This window comes from Miscanthus floridulus, chromosome 12 (assembly GCF_019320115.1).
Source record: "Miscanthus floridulus cultivar M001 chromosome 12, ASM1932011v1, whole genome shotgun sequence".
In the NCBI taxonomy this organism is placed as follows: domain Eukaryota; kingdom Viridiplantae; phylum Streptophyta; class Magnoliopsida; order Poales; family Poaceae; genus Miscanthus; species Miscanthus floridulus.
Genome location: NC_089591.1, coordinates 10783728 through 10805086, shown reverse-complemented (window position 1 = coordinate 10805086; position 21359 = coordinate 10783728). Strand labels below are relative to the sequence as shown.

At 46.8% G+C, this 21359-nt stretch overlaps 1 protein-coding gene across 1 annotated transcript; it reads left to right on the top strand.

Moving 5' to 3' along the window:
• Positions 1 to 1127: 1127 nt before the first annotated feature.
• Positions 1128 to 4036, top strand: LOC136497407 (putative UPF0481 protein At3g02645). The gene is made up of 2 exons (XM_066493194.1): positions 1128 to 1635; positions 2646 to 4036. The coding sequence occupies exons 1-2, from the start codon at positions 1235 to 1237 to the stop codon at positions 3883 to 3885; spliced, it is 1641 nt and encodes a 546-aa protein (XP_066349291.1). The 5' UTR covers positions 1128 to 1234; the 3' UTR covers positions 3886 to 4036.
• Positions 4037 to 21359: the final 17323 nt, after the last annotated feature.

The window sequence follows — 21359 nt, the reverse complement described above, 5'->3', positions numbered from 1 at the left end:
GAGCGTGTATCATTGTCATGTGGCCTAGGCAAATGATACACAGACGCATGGTATATAGAGACATGTCTCTAATTTCTCATCTGTGATGCTGCTTGTTTTGGTGCCACTGATGTGTACATCTTCTTTGTGTGTTTCTGTCGTATTCGTAGGCAAAACACCATGAGTGATAAATGACACAGAAAATATAATTGCCTATCAGTTTTCCACAAGAACATATTTTTTGAGGGGTTTTCCCTGCCAACCAAATCACAAGAAATTCCTATTTGCTCAAGTTTATTTAAACATAAGAAACCAACATATTAAATAATTTTATTTTGTCAAATGCTTGTATTTTCCTGAATTTATTCTAGAATTTAACGGCGTTCTCTCTGTCAATAGTGAAAGTGACTATGGTGACTTTGTCAATCTCGAAATCTACTAATTCTGTCTTGGTCATTCAAAGATGCCCATAGAGGTACCACCGTTGGTTCATAGGAGTAAGTGTTTGTGCATCTATCCATGTCCACATAACTGCGTTGTACTGATTCGCATAGAAATTTATAGCGCACAAAAAAACAAGAGGAACGGCCTTGTTCGCTTCGCTGAAAAGACAGGCTGATTTGTTGTGAGAGAAAAACACTATACCATGGCTGATAAAACCATGATAAGTTCATTTTTGTTACTGTTATAGGCCAAGCTCTTGCGGAAAACATCCAGAACTGAAAGGTGAAATTATTTTCACGTGAGTGTAAACTCTTAGGGATGTGAGAATTAAGCAGTTTTTTGCCCTGAGAAACTCCTTGAACGTGCCTATCGGTGTTGGCAAAGAAGAAAGGTTGAGAAGCGAGTTTGTAACACAAGTACACAGCCACTGCAGTCTGAACGGGCATGACCATATAAGCAACTAGGGGTGTTTCCGTGGTTCCGAATCCTGCAATCGAGAATCTTTTGCAAGTGTGCATATGACATGCATTTAAGAGCATCTTGTATGTTTGGTCTTTTTCTAAAGGGAACCAAATTAGCGTGGACGAGATTAGTCCGTCCACGTATTATTCTATTCTAAAAAAAGTGCGAAAGTGAATGGTGAATAGAGACGTGCTGTTGTATATATGTATGTGCACACCGTGATTCACGAGCGTGGCTCGATTATGTGTCCAGGATATATGACTGGCCGGACAAGTGCGCAGCCACTAAGCTAGGACGATAAGCACGTGTGGTACATACAACAGGGGGGCCTAGTTAGACGACTAGCTAGATGGCGCAGCCGTCGTTGTCGTCGTCGGAGGTGCCACAGGCGCGGGTGAGGTACGTGCAGGCCGCGGCGGCGAGCGCCGGCATGCAGTTCGACGACGAGATGCGGTGGCTGTGCCGGGTGCGGGAGGCCCTGGAGCACGCGTCCGCCGAGTTGCTGGGCGCGTTCCCCAAGGTGTTCGACGTCCCGCGCGCCCTGCACGACACCAAGCCCGACACGTACGCGCCGCAGCACTTCGCCCTCGGCCCCTACCACCAGTCCCGCCCCGACCTCAAGGACATGGAGCGCTACAAGCTCGCCGCCGCCAAACGCGCCGAGCGGCTCTTCACCGGCGACCACAAGATCCCCGACCTCGTTGACCGCTTCCTCAGACTCCAGGGCGAGATTCGAGGGCCATACCACAGGTAGGTACATGATGATAGAACCGGTGGTGACCACCGAGTTCACGATCTTGGAGCTGGCTTGCAGCCGGCCCAGCTCGTGTCGTACCATGAGCCTACGTTCACACAGGTCCTAGGTCCACCGGAGCTACAACATATAAGGCCTTGGGTCTTCCCAACCAAAAAGACTAGCATGATAGGTGGGGGTTCTCCCGCCTTATATGTTGTGCTCTCCACTATCGCTACACGATGTGGGACTAAACCTCAACAATCTCCCTCTTAGTCACACGTCGGGTTGCCCCCGTCATATGTGATGCTCGAGATTTTTTATCGTGTTTAGCTTTTTTTTGACCATGGGCTCTGATATCAATTGTTGGAACCGGTGGTGACCACCGAGTTCTCGATCTTGGAGCTGGTTTGTAGTCGGCCTGGCTCATTACCACGAGCCTGCGCTCCCACAGGTCCCAGGTCCACCGGAGCTATAACATATAAGGCTTTGGGCCTTACTCAACCCAAAAGACTAGCCTGATAGGTGGGGATTATCCCATCTTATATGTTGTACTCCTCCACTATGTGGACTAAACCCCAACAATCTCCCCCTTAGTCACACATCGGGGTGCCCCATCATATGTGACGCTTAGTCCCACATCGGGGTGCCCCGCCATATGTGATGCTCGAGAGTTTTTATTGGGTTTTAGCTTTTTTTTACTTTGGACGGCTCCGAAACCACTTGTTGGAATAGGTGGTGATCACCGAGTTCACGATTTTGGAGCTGGCTTGCAGCCGGCTCGGCTCGTTACCACGAGCCTGCACTCCCACAGGTCCTAGGTCCACCGGAGCTACAACATAAAAGGCCTTGGGCCTTCCCAACCCCAAAAACTAGCCTGATAGGTGGGGTTCTCCTGCCTTATATGTTGTGCTTCCCACTATCGCTACACGATATGGGACTAAACCCTAACACACGAAACATGCATGCATGTTCAGTGTACACAGGCCGCTGGGCTGGGCACTCTCATTCATCACCTGATCTGCAGGATCCTAGAGCTCAGTGATGATACGCTGGCATGGATGATGGCCGTCGACACGTGCTTCCTACTCGACTTCCTCCTTGGTCGTTACCAACAGGACGAGGCGGCCACGGACATGGTAGTATCCTCGGCGACCAACTGGATCAACGCCACGTTGCGCGACGCCATGATGCTGGAGAACCAGATCCCGCTCGTGCTCTTCGTCAGGAACCTGGAGCTCCGCTACGCCTCCGAGCAGGCCGCCGCCGACGTGCTGCGCGCCGTCCTCTACCGCTTCATCAAGGACGTGTGCCCCATCAAGACCTATGCCTCCACGGCCGTCCCCGACTTCACCAAGCAAGCGCACCTTCTCGAGCTCCTCTACCACTTCCTTGTCCCGACCACGGCCATCTTCGACGACAACAGCGGCCAGGACATTCCACCTCCAGCTCTGGAGCATGACCAGGCCGACGACGGCGGAGACCTGGAGAAGCAGATCCCGGCGGAGTACGACAAGGTGAAGCGGGCGTGCCTGCAGGTGTCCAGCATGCGGTTCGTCCGAAAGATGCCGCCCGCGCTCTCCGGGCTGCTGCCGGTCGTCGGCAAGATGATCGCATCCGTGGACGTGAAGGCGCGCCTCAAGGACGTGAACATGGGAACGAACATCGTCGACTCGCCGCTGGCGCAGGAGATCAAGATCCCGTCGGTGACGCAGCTGGCCGGGTGCGGCGTCCAGTTCCTGCCGTCGCCGGAGGGCATCGCGGGGATCGCCTTCGACGAGAAGACGGCGACGCTGAGCCTCCCCGTCATCGTGCTGGACAGCAACACGGAGGTGGTCCTGCGCAACCTGATGGCCTACGAGGCGGTCGCCGTGCGAGGGCCGCTGGTGCTCGCGCGCTACACGGAGCTGATGAACGGCATCGTCGACACGGCCAAGGACGTCAAGATCCTGCAGCAGAGCGGCGTGGTGGTGAACCGCATGAAGAACAAGGCGGAGGCGGCGAGCATGTGGAACGGGATGTGCCGGGCCACGCGGATCAGCAGGGTGCCGCGCCTGGACGCCGTCATAAAGGCCGTCAACGCGCACCGGGACAAGACGGCGTCGGCGCGGGCGCAGAAGCTGCTCAAGAAGTACGTGTTCGGGTCGTGGAAGATACTCACGCTGCTCGCCTCGGTCTCGTTGCTGCTCATGACGGCACTGCAGACCTTCTGCTCCACCTACCCGTGCCAAAGCACCTGGTTCGGACACATACTGCCGTCGTCCTAGCCATGAGCAGCAAGGTAACCAAGTGTAGCATTGTCTGTCGGCCTCAATCGCATATCATAAAACTTTTCTCGAAAACATTATTCTTGTTTGTATGTGAGCGTCTAAACCGAATCTACCTTAGGATCTGTTTTAAAAAAAAGGAATTTTATTGTGGACCTGCAAAAGTTTTATGCCCAACCACCTGTTATCACAGATCCCGCATCCGGCTAGGGATGAAAACAGACGGAAAAACTCAAAACTATTTTCTACTTCAATACGAAAACGAAAGCGAAAGCAGTAAAGACGGAAAAGAAAATGAACACAAACTTACGAAATATCAAGAATTTCAAAAATGAACTAATTCGAGTGGAATTATGTCAAACATGGTCGGTATACGAAAACCAATATGGAATAGCTACCCGTATGACCAAGTGCATAACAATTAACAAGTGTATGACCAAGTGTGTAACAATTAACAAAAGCTACAACTTTCATATAAAAACTATCTCCATTTGACACCATATAAGGAAGATATGATTTTTCTAAGGCGACAAATGCTTGTACGCGATTAATATACTGGTGAAGCTTTGTTTAATTTTTTTATCATCTCAACGACCATAAAAGAGAAAAACTCAAAACTAAAAAGTTCTAGTCTCATCGAGACGTATGATTTTCATATAAAAATCATCTTCACTAGACATCTTATGAAAAAGATGTACTTTTTTAAGATTGGACTTCTAGTGGGCCACCAATGGTATATACCGTATTTCAAAATGGGATATCTATCCCGAATAAAAACCTGAAAATAGAAAACGGTCAGGATAACACCTAAACCATTTCGATCCTCGTTTTTTATTTTGGCACATCGTATTTTGTACCTATTTTGGCACTGTCCGAAAATACGAATTCAAGCAAATCAAATATAGAAAACGATGCGGGATGGTACCGGATATATTCCGAAGGTTTTCATCCCTGCCTCCGGCTCATTACTCACAAACCAGGTAAGGATTAAATACAAATTCAAACTCAGTGGCATAGTGAACACTAATAAGCCTGCAAGGATCACTGCTACACAATAAATATCACTGCCCGTTTCAAATAGGTCATCACTAACGGTGTTATTAGCCTCTGGTGGTGAAAGTAGACGGTGATGTTAAACTTTATCACCACAGATTTCAAATAGGCTGTGAACCTGTGACAACAAAATACATCGCCGGCTGATGCAATAAACCGGCAATCACAACCAAGAAAACAGAAGGCAGCCCCAAGCTTGTCGAGCCTGCCACCACAGCAGCACCAGCCACTGTCCTGCGTCGTCATCGTCGCCGACTCGTTGTCCTGCATGCACCGCCATCTCAGATACAAAGAAGAAGGGGATCTACACATGGAGGAGTGAGGAGGATGAGGTGATTTCAGTTACCCATGAAACGAGTCAGAGGCCACAAATCTTGAATCGGGTCGCGCCTTGCCCATTGCAACACCATAGGGGTTCGCCCTGGCCCACATGCGCCACTGGAGAATTGTGTCTTGCTCGCTACGTCGCCATAGGGATGCCCTAGCCCGCCCTCATGCCGGAGGGGTGTGCTGCTGGATGGCCGAGCACTGGCCTGCGACGTCGCCAAAGGGGCGCGCCCTGGTTTGCACAGGCCACCCAAGGGTCATGTCCTGGACCGCCCACGTCGTCGGAGGGCTGTGCTCTGACCTGCACATCGTTGAAAAAACAGAATAAAAAGAAGCTAAGTGCCTAGAAGAAGAATGTGCTAGGTGACCCGGTGGTAGGAAAGTCACATATGCGAGATGATTGAAGAATAGAGACGTCCAGAGAATGTTCCTCGCCACAACATGTAACGTAGGGTTCAGCGTGAGAACCATGGAGGTATCAATGATATGCAAAATGAAAAATATCCTATTCTCATTGAAAAACTCAATAGCTTTAAACAACAAAAACACAGGAATGCACATGATATGTTCTCATGCTTAAATGTTCTTATCAGTAAAATCAATGCTTTAGGTGTGAAGGGCTTTGTTGATGATGAGTACAACCGGAAGATCATTCAAGCTCTTCGAAAGCTGGAGTACAACATGATCACATCTTTATTCTTCATGAGAAAAAGCTTGATGAGATGACACCTAATATAGTCATCAACAAGATAATTTCTCATGAGCTTAGAATAGACATCAAGAACCCTTCTTCACCAACACCAAGCATTAAGAGCTTGGCCACTACTAGCAATCACAAGTGCAAGAAGAAGACAAGGCATCAAGAACCTAGCTGATCAAGAAAAGAAGATAGAGATGATGAAGAAACAACCTCAAGCTCCTCAAGTGAAGATGAGTTTCCAAGAGAAATCTAAAAGCCAGTGAGATTGCCTATCTTGTATGGAAACTTTGGAGGATGGATAACTCAAATTGAGCCAAAGGGAGTAATTAGAGTTTTGAGGAGGGCCGAGGAGCCGATGAAGGAGACATGAGGCTTTCACGACTATTCAAGAATGGGTAAGTCATGAAGACACAAGCTCAAGTTCAAGTGATGAGTAAAGCAAAGACTTAACCACCTGCCCCACAAGCCAAGCCTCTTTGCCAAGTTATCACCTACATGGCCCATTGCTAGAGGCAAGAAAAGCAATGTAAGTGATGACTCCTCCAATGATGAAGAAAACCTAATTGACTTGCTTTGTGAACAAGAGAGGTTTTAAAAAGAAATCTAAAGATAATTAGGCCCGAGAGGTAATTGAAGAACTCAATGCTACTTAGAAGCATGATTGTAACGATAAGCATCACAATTGAGTGTTTCATTGCACTCCTCTATCACATGACCTTTTGTAAGGCATCTAAAACAATACATCTTCCTGATTTTTGGTTTCCCAATAACTATGTACTAGCCGCCATCTCAACCACTTCGATTATGGACATCTCTGCCACCAAATGCTTTGCACCCCTAATGTCTGAGTTAGGTATGTTCAATGCTTTAATTTCATTACCTCTATTTGTGTCGGTTTTTAACGAATCTGGGTCCTGGCGGTTCCCCATAGGGTCAACCACTCCGCTAGGCCCTGGGCTGTCCCACGATCTGTTGAAGGACACGAGGCAAAGTGGCATGGTCTTCAAGCTATTCAAGATCAACTTAGTCGGTTTACCAAGAAAGCTAGATTCTGTAATAGGACTAGGACTCTTCTGTTGTAACCGACTCAAACTAGATATGCGTTCCTACGTACCCTCTGCCCTATATAAAGAGAGGTACGGTGCAGCCCCTTGTATACACAATCATACTAATCAATCCAACGCAAAAGGCAATACATCGACTGGACGTAAAGGCTATTACTCGATTACGAGGGCCCGAACCAGTATAAATTGTTCTCTCTACGTTCACCATTAGGTTTAGTGTACGTTGAAGCCCACCAATCATCATCCTAGGTAACCCTATGATGAGTTTTGGTCATCAAATACCGACAGTTGGCACGCCAGGTAGGGGCTTTCGATGACTTCACGATCGAGAGCTCGATGAACCTCGACAACATTATTTTCCCGATGGGATCCACCTTTGTTTTCAGCTCTTGGATCTACACGGCCGACAACCATGGCCAGCTCTAGAGTGACCTCATGGTGATAACAATGCCTCAAGCTTCTCCAACAACTTTGACAGCTTCGTTGGATCTTCTCGCCATGAAATTTTCACACCTTTTGATTTCTGATCAAACTCAAACTCGAAAGGCCATGGAGAATCAAGACTCCTACACAGACATGAGCGATCTGTCTAGATTGGAGATCTCATCTGATGTTCACATTGAAGACCCAAGTTGTTTTCCACATGGACTCATGAATTCAACATCGATCTACCAAGATACGATCAACCACCTCTTGCAGTCAAAGCAGGAGATCCCATTGTTAGGTGCCTAGAAGGGTTTGGTCTTGTCCATCACACCCAAAGGAGGCATCATTCATTGGCTGGGTACCCGACCCTACACTACATCATTGGACCCCTCTTGCCTGCTCAGCATGGTAGAGCTCCTACCTTATTAGGACGGTAGCACTCTTCCATCTCACAACAATGACAGCTCCATGGAGATCTTAAGCAGCATGATGACTACAGAGTCTGGGACCCATACTACTACAAGGCATTCTAGAGAAGTCTTCATGGCTAGACAGCCTCCTCAGATCCCTATGCCTCAAGCTCCTAATATCCAAGATGGAGAAGAGACTTTGTCTAACATCTCGCCAGATGCCCTAGCACCCAAAAATGAGAAAGACGAGCACAAGAAGACTAGGGAGAAGAACAAAGCATGACAGGCCTACCGTAACTGAGCCCAACACCGCAAGGAAGAGTGGGAGCAATACCAATTGGCCTGCCGCAAATTTGAACTATGGCGCTTAGTCATAGAGGCTGAGGCTGAACAGCGCCAACGAGATCAAGAAAGGAATCGGCAACATCAAGAACGTGATAACTTTAGGGCATCTGCCTCACGTAACCTTGACGCTGACTTCATGGAAGTTGTTGGCCATAGGGTTTTCACTACACCTACGCCAACGTTTACACTCTAGCAATAGAGCTGGATGCTATTCAGAACCTAACCGAGGACCAACAATGCCTCAAAGTTATCTAGAATCCACGGCCCTACAGATGCAGGGGCAAGAGCAGCCTCAGCTGCCAACCCTTCTTGAGGGCCAGATCACTGACCTCCAACCAACCCATCTCGAGGGTCCGATTATCGCCTCCCCGCCAACTCTTGACAAGGGCCCATGCAGTGAGTCTAGCTCTATCATGCCTTGGGCCACAAGGCAACTAGAATAGGGATCAAGGTGCAGCACAGTCAATCTACTGCCATCCTGGGCATTACCACCACAATAGGGAAGGCGGAGGCAAATCCGAGCATTGGGTAGCTGGTATCTCCCTCGACAGGTTCCCATGGTTCTCGAACTGGCTCCTTCGAGTCTGACTACCTTACAAATTCAAGCCATCTAATCACTCCAAGTATGATGGGAAGACAGAGCCCAATCATTGGCTTTGCATATACTTTTAGTCAATAGAATTGGCTGGTGGTGACGACGACCTTAAAACTCTATATTTTCCCATGGCACTCGAGTCTGTGCCACTCGCCTGGTTTGACAAGTTGCGCCCTAACTCCATCGACACCTAGGAGCAACTCCAACGCAAGTGTTGTGAAAACTTCTATAGAGTCCTTACCCATATAAGCACTTGGATCGAGCTCAGAACATGCAAACAGAAAATCAGATGAAACCTTCTAGGAGTACTACCGCCGCTTTGCTGAACTCCGAGCCCAAGTCTATGATAATACTGACAGGGAAGTGATTAAACACTTTTCCAATGGGATCAAGCAGAAGTGGCAGTTCCAAAAAAATTGTGATGATAATCCAGAAATAGTCGAGGACTTCAAGCGTACTATCCAGAAAATGATTGCATCTAAAGAGCAAACAAGTGAACGGTTCCACAACCAATAGAACAACAAAAACTATGACCCAAGGGGCAATCGAGGTGGGCAGGGCAATAGGAAATGGGCACCCAACAACACCCTTGCCTCCATGGACATGTCCAAGAAGCCTAACAAAAACGAGAGATTTGAAGACCTCCAAAATCTACCATGCCCCTTCCACAAGAAAGCCAAGCATACGGAGGCCAAGTGTAGACAACTCTAGGATCTGGGGTTCTACGCAAAGAACACCAAGGGCAAGGGCAAGGATGATAACAAGAAGGTTGGAGATGACAACGTTGATCTAGTTTTTTAGGAACCTAAAGGCGCCATCGCGGTAATCTTTGCTGGAGTCATGTCCTCATCAAACAAGCACCAGTGGAAATTGGCCCTTTGGGACATCTTAGCGGGAGAACCCGCCACACCCAAATACCCCAATTGGTCTGAATACCTGACCCAATTCTCTAGGAAAGATCAATGGACTAGCATGTCTAATGCCGGTCACTACCACTCATCCTGAGTCTGACTATAGTCGGTATGACAGTCCCTAAGGTCTTGATTAATGGTGGCATAGGATTGAAGAATATCATATTCATAGATACATTGAAGAAGATAGGCCTGGACTTCACCAGTTGTCGTGGGGTCAAAACCATGGCAAGCATGTTGTTCGAGTTAGTGTCAGAGTACGGGTCTCTGGTGGCTCGAGTGGACTTAGGAACATAAGAATCACGCAGGGGAGATGCAACAGTTTATCCTAGTTTGGGCCAATTCATTCCCTAAGTCCAGTAGCTGATGATCCTTATACTCAAGAGCACCCAAAATCAAGGGGTTACAATAGAGTGTAAAGGAAGAAGATTTGGTAGGGGGGTTAACTCGGTGCTAATCCTAAGGTTGCCTTGCCGCCGGTGGTGCCTTACTAGAGGAGGAAGACGATGGGATGCAGTGGAGGAGAGGCTCTCGGTGACCCTCTCCAGGTTGCCTTGCTCTCTGTGCAAAGCAGAGGCTGATGGAATGGAGTGTCTGGTGATTGAAAATGGGATCCTCCCCATCTAGGTCTGACCTTATCCCTTATATAATGAGATAGGTTGGGTACATGATGGTTTATAGGTTTAGTCTATGGTGTATATGTGCCAGAGTCTAGGAGGGTCTTGTAGTGGTGCACCGTGGACTGTGGTAGTGTCTTGAAGCTAAAGGAGCCTTGGGCATCATCTGGCTACTTTGTTCTAACACTGTGTGTCAAGCAGTGTCAGCATGCACTCGCCTCCCCTAGGTGAGACCTTCTAGAGTCTTCTTGGTAGCGGAGGAGGTTGGCCCTAGGGGCTGATGCATGGGCTTGGAAGCCTACGAGCCCCCAGAGGCCATGGGAGGCTGTCTTCTTGTGTCACGCCCTGGATGTGACCCTATCAGAGGAGCAATTGGTAGGGCCTTGCTAGGGGAGTGGCACCAAGGAGTCCCCTAGCATCGGTAGCTCAGGGCCTATCTTCTTGTGCCTGGGCCTTGGCTAGCATTGCGAGCGAGGCAAGAGCTAAGGACCAGGTTTGGTCGTGCTGTAGATCGGGAGCCCAAGGCTCAGGGAAGCCCCTGAGCCCTAGGCAAAAGCCCTTGAGCCCTAGGTGGAAGCTGTGATCGAGTCAGGCTCAGCTGGATCTCTTTGCCAGAGGGTGCGCACGAGCGTGTCTAATAGGCAAAGCCCTGAGCTCCTAGGCGATCCTAAAGGGGTCAATTGGGGGGTCTTCTTCGTTTGGGAACCATTGGACCTGAGGCATAACATACCTGTATGTTAGGATCTCATCAGGAGCCCCCGAGCCCTTCATGGCCTCACCTGGCGCGATGACAACAAAGGGCTAAATTCGATCATCTAGTGACCACACCCTCCTTAGCGGGGACGTCTTTGCTGGCGAGAGCGTTGTGCCTTGCTTGGGGTCTTCTTGTCCAAAGTGATGGGCGTTGCTCAGCTGTCGAAGCTGAACAAAGATGGTGTTGATCCCTTTGTGAGACTATGTCGATCGACTCGAGCAAGATGTCAGCGAACTTGTCTAGGAGTTGCCCACTGTAGGCCTAGGGGTGCCCTCCTTTTTTATCAGAGCATGTCGTGGGTCGGGTGATCAAGACCGCTGGGCTTTGGCTTGGGGCCATCTGATCATCTAGAGCACCATGCGCTTCTGGGGCTATAGTAACAGGTCTCGATCATCTTGAGCCTGCCTTCTGGGGCCGACCCTCTATAGCTAAAGGTCAGGGAGATGGGAGCGCACCAAGGCTTGGACAGAGGCCCTTGTTGGGCCCACTACTCAGTGGCTCCCGACCCAACTCTAGGGAGCTTGTTGGTCCTTTGGGGGAGGCACCACCCGTGTGCCCGTCGATTGAGGGGTCGAGGTGCTCCATCTAGGGAGCCAGTGTAGCCCCCGAGGCCATTGTGTGGCCCCTTGCCATTGGAAGGGGCAGCGTCTTGGTGCGTCCCATCCGCTAATGCCTTGTGTAGGCTATTGATGCGGCTAGGCCGTCGTGCCTGGTGGAGGAGTTATGGCGCATAACCCCCGTGCCATCTCGCCTCATTTGGGAGATTGGACATCGGGGCCATGTGGAGCAGATCCGGTGGTGGAGTCATGGCACTTGTTGCACGTGGATCCAAGCTATTGATGATAGCTAGTGGGCCCGAGGGGAGCCAGATCCCCCCAAGTCCTATGAGGAGGCATGCGCGGAGTGACTCATTGTTAGCAGTTCCCTAACTCTACCTTTATTGTGATGCCATCACTATGCAATGTAACACCCTAAAATTTACCTCTTTAAAATAAAGCTAAAATGATTTATTTATGAATTTTTGTGCACATGAAATATAGCAAAATAAAAATTTTCATTAAATTAAATACATTATAAGGTAGCAACATGTTTGATGCATACATGCTATTGCATTTAATTTTATTGGTTGAGTGGTTTTAATTAAAAAGTCAAGATGGTTAAAATACTTTTAAAATGAAATTAAAAGCGGCTTTGAAATAAAAGAAAAGAAAAATTGAAAATAAGAGGATTAAAAAAAATGGAAAAGTTTATTTTTGGAAACTTACCAAAATTGCTCATTTATATTTGAGATGAAAAGTATATTGAAAACATACTTGAATTTGTTTTGAAATTGGCTTGGAATTGGAAACTCAAAGTAGAAAAAGAATTGAAAAAGAAATTGATTTGGAAAAACTCTCTTCTAGCCCAACTCCTGGCCTCCTTCGTGCTCTCAGCCCAGCAACCGGCCTAGCCTGCTGGCCAGCCCAGCCGCACTCCCCCTCTTTCCCATTTCCTGGCCTCGGCCCGCTGCTCGGCAGCCCAGTTCGCGCGCGCGCCTGGCTTGCTCCGCAACGAAACAGCTAGCAGCCCGCTCACTTCGGCCAATCACCGTGCGCCTACGGCCTGCCTCGCGCTAGCGCTCGGCCTTCAGCCACCCGCGCCCACAGCGCCGCACGCATCGCGCCCCTTTCCCCTCTCGCTGCCCCACTGGCCCCACTCGTCAGCGCTGTCGTCCCCTTCCCTTTCCTTCTTCCCCACGCCTCTTTCCTTCCTCCGTCCTGGTAATGTCGCACGCCCGATTGGAAGGCCACCGCGCGTGGCGCTCTTACATGGAAAGCGACCGAATCCGCCAGCGCCCCCGCTCCTCTTCCTTGTACGCCGTAGCCGCCCGCCTATAAAGCCATGCTGAATCCCCTCTCCTTCTCCCTTTTCCCGGTCGTGCTCGAAGCTTGCCACTGCCGCCGGTGAATCCTCCACTCCCGAGCGCAAACCTCGACGCCGACGTGACCTCGAGCTCCGCCACGACCCAACACACCCGTATGTATCATCGATTTTGCTTTTTGGTCTTGATTCGCCTGGGTTCCATCTCACCCGCACCTCCCTCTCTCTCTAGATCGCCGCCGTCGTCGACCGCCCCTACCGAGCCTCCCCGAACACAGCAACCACCTCCAGAAGCATCGCGGTGAGCTTCTCCACCTCCCGGTGCCCCCGTTTCGGTAGTTGGCGCCCTAGAATGTCATATCCGCAAGCATCGGTCGCCGCTGGCCATGGTGCCCTTGCCGGAGATGAGGAGCAGCGCCGGACAATCATCCGCACTCACCCTGCGCCGTTGGATTCCCTATAAACGGCCAAGATTAGATCGCCGGTTTGGTTAACTGGCCGGTCAACCAGGGACCCGTAGACCCATTCCACCCCGCCATATCAAAGTGTCCACCGCCTCGTTGTGCACCGAGCCAATCACATTCTTCCGTGTGGCTGACCAGTCAGCAGCCACGAGTCAAATCGCAGTCAAGCCACTGACGTTTTGTAGAAAAGCCCTTCTGGTTTTGGCGAATCAACCTGCGATCCAAAGCAGTTCAAAATAATTTCTTTTAGCCCTGTTTTTATTCGTTTAGGACCTTGTAGTTTCCAAAAATAGTATGCCCAGTCCAAAATACATTTACATTCAGAATTTTAATTGTTTTAATTCAAAAATGAGTTCAAATATTTACAGAAATGCCACTGAACCTTATTTCATGCGTAACTTTTGCGTTTTAAGTCCGATTTGACCCGTTCGAATTGTGTTAGGACCGTATTTATGTTTTCTACATGTTTATACAACTGTTAGGCATGTTTCCAATATTTCAAATTTATGGGTAGATTTAATCTATTATTTAACTAAAGTAAAACTTGTTTAAATCGTAACTTATTCGTTTCAACTCCGAAATAGTCCGTTCAAGTTGCGTTTGTTTCATAACATCGAGATCTACATATTAGTAATGATGTTTAGTACATTACTATTTCATAAAAATCATGGTTTAGATCATATCTTGATTAATGATTATGCAACTAAGTTTTATACATAAAATATAATTTGTTTTACTTTTGTTTTATAATTTAAATCTAAATTTGACTTAAATCAATCCATATTGTTTATAAAATATCTCTTATATATGAATTCATATGGTTAACATAAATGAAGCCTATAGCTTTCTTTTCCACGTATTAGGCAAATCTCTCGGTAGTTGTAACTTTTCAACCGTAGCTTCGATTAGCGTGCCTCTCGCGACTATGTGATCGTAGCGATACGTAGAATCGTGTTTCAATCTCTTTTACTTATTTTTCTATGATTGGTGTACTATTCTAATATAGATACAATTATATGCTATGCATGTATGTGTATGGATATTTGTGTGGTGTTCTACAATTGTCTAGTCGGTGAGATACACGTGGTGATCCAAGAAGAAGAAGAAAGACATCGAAGATTAAAGCTTATCGAAGGATCGGTGTGTAAGGCAAGTATAGCATGGGACTATCCTTGTTACCTATTCACAATTAATCACTTAATTCATATTGCATGTGTCTCCCTTGTTGCCAATAAGGATATCCTAGGTATTTGATATCTTGTACCTTGAAACCTTTGGGATATTACATGGGATAGTTTTTGCTAGTACTTAATCAAAACCATGATCTTGTAACTTGACTAATGATATATGCAATAAACATTAAAATATGACTTTTTAGTAACATGGAAACAGGGGGCTGGAGTGTTTATATGCTTCAGATTCCTCTCCTTAAGGACTTATCTGTAAGTGATCATCCGGGACTTACAGTACAGCTATGAGGGCCATATGGCTCTGGCTTTAGCTTAGTATGAGGATCTTTTCTAGCTTGTTTGTGGTTACCTTTAAGGCATAGGGTATGTTTCCTTTGCTGCTGGGAAGTGTGTACCGTGCTGCGATGCCCACGCGTGCCACTCCTAGAGATGGGCCACATACGCCTAGCGGCCCTAACTTGTTAGATGAAACCTTTGAAAGGCTTCATAGTGAACCTTGCCGACCTTCCTTGGAAGTGGGTCAAGAGAATAGCTACCTCGGGTGAAAGGGTAAATCACGACTCACAGTGAACGTGTACAAACTCTGCAGAGTATAAAACTATTATAACAGCCGTGCTCACGGACACGAGTGGCCTTGGACCCATGGAATAGAGATGATCACTAATGGATAATGATGATACTAATGATCAACTATTTATGCTATACATTATTCATGTTTACCTAATCATGTGTTTATGGGATTGATAAATTCTTTGCCACCCAACTGCTTAAAAAGATGATCTATTAAAGCTAATCGCAGTTAAACTAGTGTCAGCCCTTTTGAGCCTCATGAACCCCATGATATAATTGTTAAGTACGATATGTACTTACGCTTGCTTTGTTTTTCTACACATTGGATAAAAATCCTGGATGGGTACCAGATTGTTGGTTTGGAGGAGTTAGGCTTGTGGTCAACCAGTTAGTCGTCCCTGTGGATTTTGGAGTCTTCGCCAGAAGATCGGAGTCAACTTTCCGCTATCTTTACTCTGAGGTTATTTTCTTTTACTAATACATTATGTAATAAGTATTGTCTTTTGATATTACCCTAATTTGTGGCTATATGTGAGATTTGACTTCCTGGGCTCACATATAGTGTGTATCTGGTTTTGTCTTTAAAACCGGGTGCTACATGCAACCACCCGGAGGCATGCTGTGGGAATTGAAGGGACGCCTAGCTAGTTCCCCAATGCCCTTTTCTGACCATTGATGGCTGATCAGAGGGGCCAGGACTGCTCTTAGCACATCGTCTGAGCTATAAAGGGGAGCCCCCAGGGGACACAGCGTCTTCAATCCCTTCGTCTGCCCCCCTCTCTTCTTCTTCCTTAGATCCATCTTCTTCATCAGCGATGGCGACGTCGATGAAGTGCGATGCTTCCCTCTAAGTGGGCTTGGTGTTGTCTGCCGGGCTACTTCTTCTTTGAGGGTGGAAGGACTCCACCGGGGGGGACCGGTGGCGTGGCATAGAGGTGGCCACAGAACCACGGCACTGGGCGGAAGACCAGGGACTTCGATGCCGCCGGTGGCCCGAGCATCTGTAGTCTTGCCCTAAGTTGCAAGTGTCGGTACCTACCCATCGCTGGGGCTCGTTGAGTCCTTGCCCCGCTGTCCTTCCTCAAGAGAGGGGAAGGATCCCAGCACCTTGGGGCACCCGGGTCTTTCTGTTCTATCAATGGAAGAGCCAGTGGGCTAGGGACCCACTGAGCCTTCGTGTTGGTGAGCTCGGTCGGGGGCCGTTGGCTGTAAGGGGGATCGGCTCCTGAGCACCGGTGAAGAGGGGTCATCCTCGCCGTCACTGTGCCTGTCTGTGTGCTGCAGAAGCTTGGCCAAGAGTCCTAGCCGAGAGACCACAGCCTTGGCTGCCACGGCGGTGGGCCGGTAGCGGTTTTTGCCACCATATATTGTAATCAGATTGTTCCCAATTGATGAAATGAAATTACTTTTGTTTGTAATCCCATTTTCCTCTTGAGTTGTTGTAAGGTCAAGATGGCAGACTAGAGGGGGGTGGTGAATAGTCCTTTTAAATTTAATCGTGCCAGATAACCAAAACAAATGTGGAATTAAAACAATCGGTCTAGCCAAGACTACACCCCTCTATCCAAGTTCACAAGCGTCTTATAAAGATCCTAATTAGACAACAAGGGTGCCGGGCTAGCAGAGCTCACCTATCTAATTCTAGGAGCAAGGTCACACAAACCTATGCCACTAGTATTTTGCACATCGTGGCGCTCCTGCACAATTCTAGTAAGCAAAAGCACAAAGCTCCTAAGCTCACTAGCAATGCTAAATAACAAGGCAGCTAATGCCAAATTAGAGAGCGCAAATACTTAGTTACACAAACTAAGCAATATGACTAACAAGGTTACACAAACCAAATTAGCCACGCAAGACAGCTACCTCTATGCTACACAAGCAAGAAGGTAACTAGTGAGCTACACAAGCTAACTGCTTATAAGAGCAACTACACAAGCATAATGTATATGAAAGTAATTACAAGCTTGTGTAAGGGGATTGCAAACCAACAGGAAGAACAATGTTGACATGGTGATTTTTCTCCCAAGGTTCATGTGCTTTCCATCATGCTATGTCCCCATTGAGACAAGCTCCAAGGTTGCCGCTGGTCCTCTTTCTAGTGGTGAGCCGCAAGTCACTCTCCCAAGTGGAGTGCTTACCACAAGCTCTAGCACTTGACCTAGCCGGACCACTTATCGCCCTTCGCGTCTCACTCTACTAGAGTTGCTCTTCGCGGCTCCCATAGGGCGAGCACAATGCCCTCACAAAGCTCTTCTCTGGAGCACCGCACAAGCTTCTTGTGGGCTTCGACAGAGACCACCACCAAGCTGTCTAGGAGGTGGCAACCTCCAAGAGTAACAAGCACCACTGGCTTGCAAGATGTCCACCTAGTGCCACTCAATGCAACCTCATGATCCAATTGCACTAGAATCGCTCACTCACTCGATCGAATGAACACTATCAAGCACAAGTGAGTTACAGGGCTTCCAAGCACTACCACATAAGCCACCAAGGCTCTAGTGTGCTCAGCCCCTAGCCAAATGCTGACCAACGCTTCTACTCATAGCCCCATGGGCTAAAATAACCGTTACCCCTTCACTAGGCATTTTTTGGGACGACAGAATGCGCAGGTCGTGTGCATCGGATGTGTCTGGTCACTGTGTCTGGTCACTGCATGACTGCCACATGTCCCATTCAAACAAAGTAGCTGTTGCCACCCAACGGCCCTCTCTGACATGCTCTAACGCGATGCATTAGATGCACTGCAGTGAAGTGATCGAACGTAGGAGGGGCAGTGTCTGGTTGAGTCTAGAGAGCTCCTAGAGCCGCTCAACTATGATCAGACGCATCTAGTGTGGCCGACCGGACATGCCCCTACGTTTGGTCCTCTCTGGACCAACACCCACGCCCCATGTCACCATGACCTGACGCTAAATAGTGATTGCTCAGCGTTTGGTCACTGCTACGAACCAGAGTCCGGTCACTTTGGCAACTTTGCCCGTGCCTGGCTAGAATACCGGATGTGTTTGGTCATGTCGGGAACACTACTGCCTTAGTCAGATACCAGACACATCCAATCCTCATGTCGGACGCATCTAGTCTCCCTGTGACCAGCGCATTCAACTCCTTTTCTTCATCAACTTCTTCTTCTCTGCAAATGTGCCAACACCACCAAGTGTACAACACCTTGTGCACGTGTGTTAGCTTTTCACAAACATTTTTCGAGGAGTTAACCACTCAACTTGCTGCGCCACTCGATCCTAGCAATGATGCAAAGTTAGATCACTCGAGTGGCACTAGATGACCAATATGCAAACAAGTTTGCCCCTCTTGATAGTACAACAATCTATCCTAAACCCGGTCATCAACTTCTCTACACACCTATGACCAGTGAAATGAAATGCCCTAGAGTATACCTTTGCCTTGCGCATTCCATTCCATCTCCTCCAATGTCGATGCAACACATACACCAACACAATCAACAATGATATGATCCACTTCATATCATCACGTGATCATATTGGTTCATCGATCTTGACTTCACTTGCCCTTCACCGTTGCCTCGGTCCATCGGCACCAAGTCATCACTCAACTTGGCCTTCACACTTCCAACCAGTCGGTCGAGCCATGTCATGTCTTGATCTTCTCCACCTTGATCACATGACTCAATGTCATGTCTCATGTGCAATGAGCTCCTTCATCATCACAATTGTGAGCTTTGCAACATATCCGAGCCATTTCCACTTCCAAGGCATATGTTGCTCACACACATGTACATGTGGATTAATCACCTGTGCATCTCACATAAACACAATTAGTCCACCTAGGGTTGTCACTCAATTACCAAAACCAAACAAGGACCTTTCAATCTCCCCCTTTATGGTAATTGATGACAACTCTACAAAGATATGGAAATTAAACTCTTTTGGATTCATGTTGCTTGCCCAAGCTATTTTACCATGTGTAAATGATTTTGGACAAGTGCCACAAACCCAAATTGGTAGTATTAGCTCCCCCTACATATTGTGCTAGAGTGTTTGGTTTGAAGCTTGCACATATACATAGATTGGAATTGTGGGAGAGTAATTACTACCAAATGATGCTAAGGTGTATAGAAGAAACTTTTAAAGTGTGATACCAATCGGAGTTGCACTTTTAACACCATCCTTAGCACCATGAGTAGCTAGACAACAAAAATACTAGAAACCCCTTGAGATCAACATTATAAGCAAGGTTCTAGTTCCACATGTAAAAATACAAGTCTAGCTACCATCCTATGCATGCTAGTTATCAAATCATTATTCAAGTTCTACAACTAGCATACACCACACAAGCATGCGTATCAAATTTAAAAATTTATGCAATGCAAGCAAGCACATGACTATGCATATATCAAATGCAACCAATCAAAGTTCATGAGCTTGCTCCCCCTACTTGTGTGCTTCTCTTGTCCAAGAATTTTGATCCATCTCTTTTCTTCAATGTTGCTCCCTCTTTGTCCATGTACATGTCCAACCTCTACTTCTTTGTCTCAAGCTCTCCCAGATCTTTCATATCTTTGTACAATCTCTCCCCCTTTGTCATTAATTTTCATAAAAGGTGTGCTTCTTGTTGATGCAAAGATTTGCATTTGGGGTAGATGGTTGAGGCTTGAATCTTGCATTTTTATGGACATCACTTGATTGTTGGAATGACACCACTTGTAGCCCTTGAGATACCACACATTGGATCTTCATCCTTGATACCGATTTGTGGGACACCTCCCGCTATGTCATATCACGTATCATCCATTTGCTAAACTTGAACTCTTGGAAGTGAGGGATGCATTCTTCATTTGATGATCACTTAATGTTGAGGATCACTTGTGGAACCATCGTCTTGCATGATTGATACCACATGTAGATGTGATACCACATTGAAAGAATTTGCTACCATGGAACCACTTGTTGGATTTGTCAATTTTGACCATTTCTTGAACATTTGCTATCTTCATGAGTACCACTTATAGGATATCACTTGTGAGTTGATCTAGACATCACTTGTGAATTCTTGATGAAATACTTGAGTCTAGATACCTCTTGAAATATACAAACTAGATATCCATTTACATTGTTGTCTTGTGCTTGTACTCTTATCATTATCATGAGCTTCTATGGTTGACTTGAGCTAAATTGATTTTCCTAAGCTTCCAAGTCCGGTTTGAACCCTCTCTAAGCTTCTTCACACTCATTTGGAGGTTATATTATCAAGGTTGTACTTGTCACTTGTTGGCAATCCAAATTAAATCAAGTACTTGGGTTCACTAGCTCATGAACAAATTCATATACCAAACACTAGATCAACTTATCATTCAAGCAATAGTGGTAGCCTATGAATTTAAACATTTCATTTGTTATGCATGATCCTATGAAGAATGTACTATATGCATAATCGCATACTAGTAAGGGATGAAATGATCATGCACATTACAATGATACCTTTGCTATGTTGGAGTAGAGGATAGTCATATAGATTCCAATTCATTACTCCAATAGCAATGTGAAGTTCAATTATAAGTTTGGTGAAGTCCAATCATGTATAATGAAATCCATTCTTCACCCATATAATTTGAGACACTAATATGATCAAGTGCACTATCTTATTGTGGTTAGCTTGCTTCATCTTTTGATCAATGCTTGCATGAGAGAACTATTTGGAATACCACTTGAATTGCCATGACTAGCTCTTTTTTGGGTTTTGCTTGCTTTTCTTGATCAACCCTTTTGATTGCTTCAACTAAGCATCTCAAATGTCCCTCAGATCACCACTTCTATGTTAGCCTTCCTAGTACCACACTTAGTTTACCTACACATAGGCGGCAAGCCCCTACATTAGGGAGAAGTGACCTCTCTCCAAGAACCATTCTTGACTCTCACTTGAAATAACTTGATTGATTGATCCAAGTGGACTTAACTTGATGAGTAACCTTGATTCCTTCTTTAAGTCCTTTTCTTTCTACTTGTTTAAGTCCTTTTCTTTTCACCAAATAATTTCCAATAGTCACTAGAACTTAAACTTTATTTTCATCTTGAGTTTGATCATGATCTTCCAATTTGAGTACCGAATGTGCGCAAAGTACACTGCACAATCAAATGGCCCTGTACCCTTTGCTTGTTATGCTTCTAGATCATCTCAAAACCAAACTTAGGTACCTCAAACACTTGTAAACA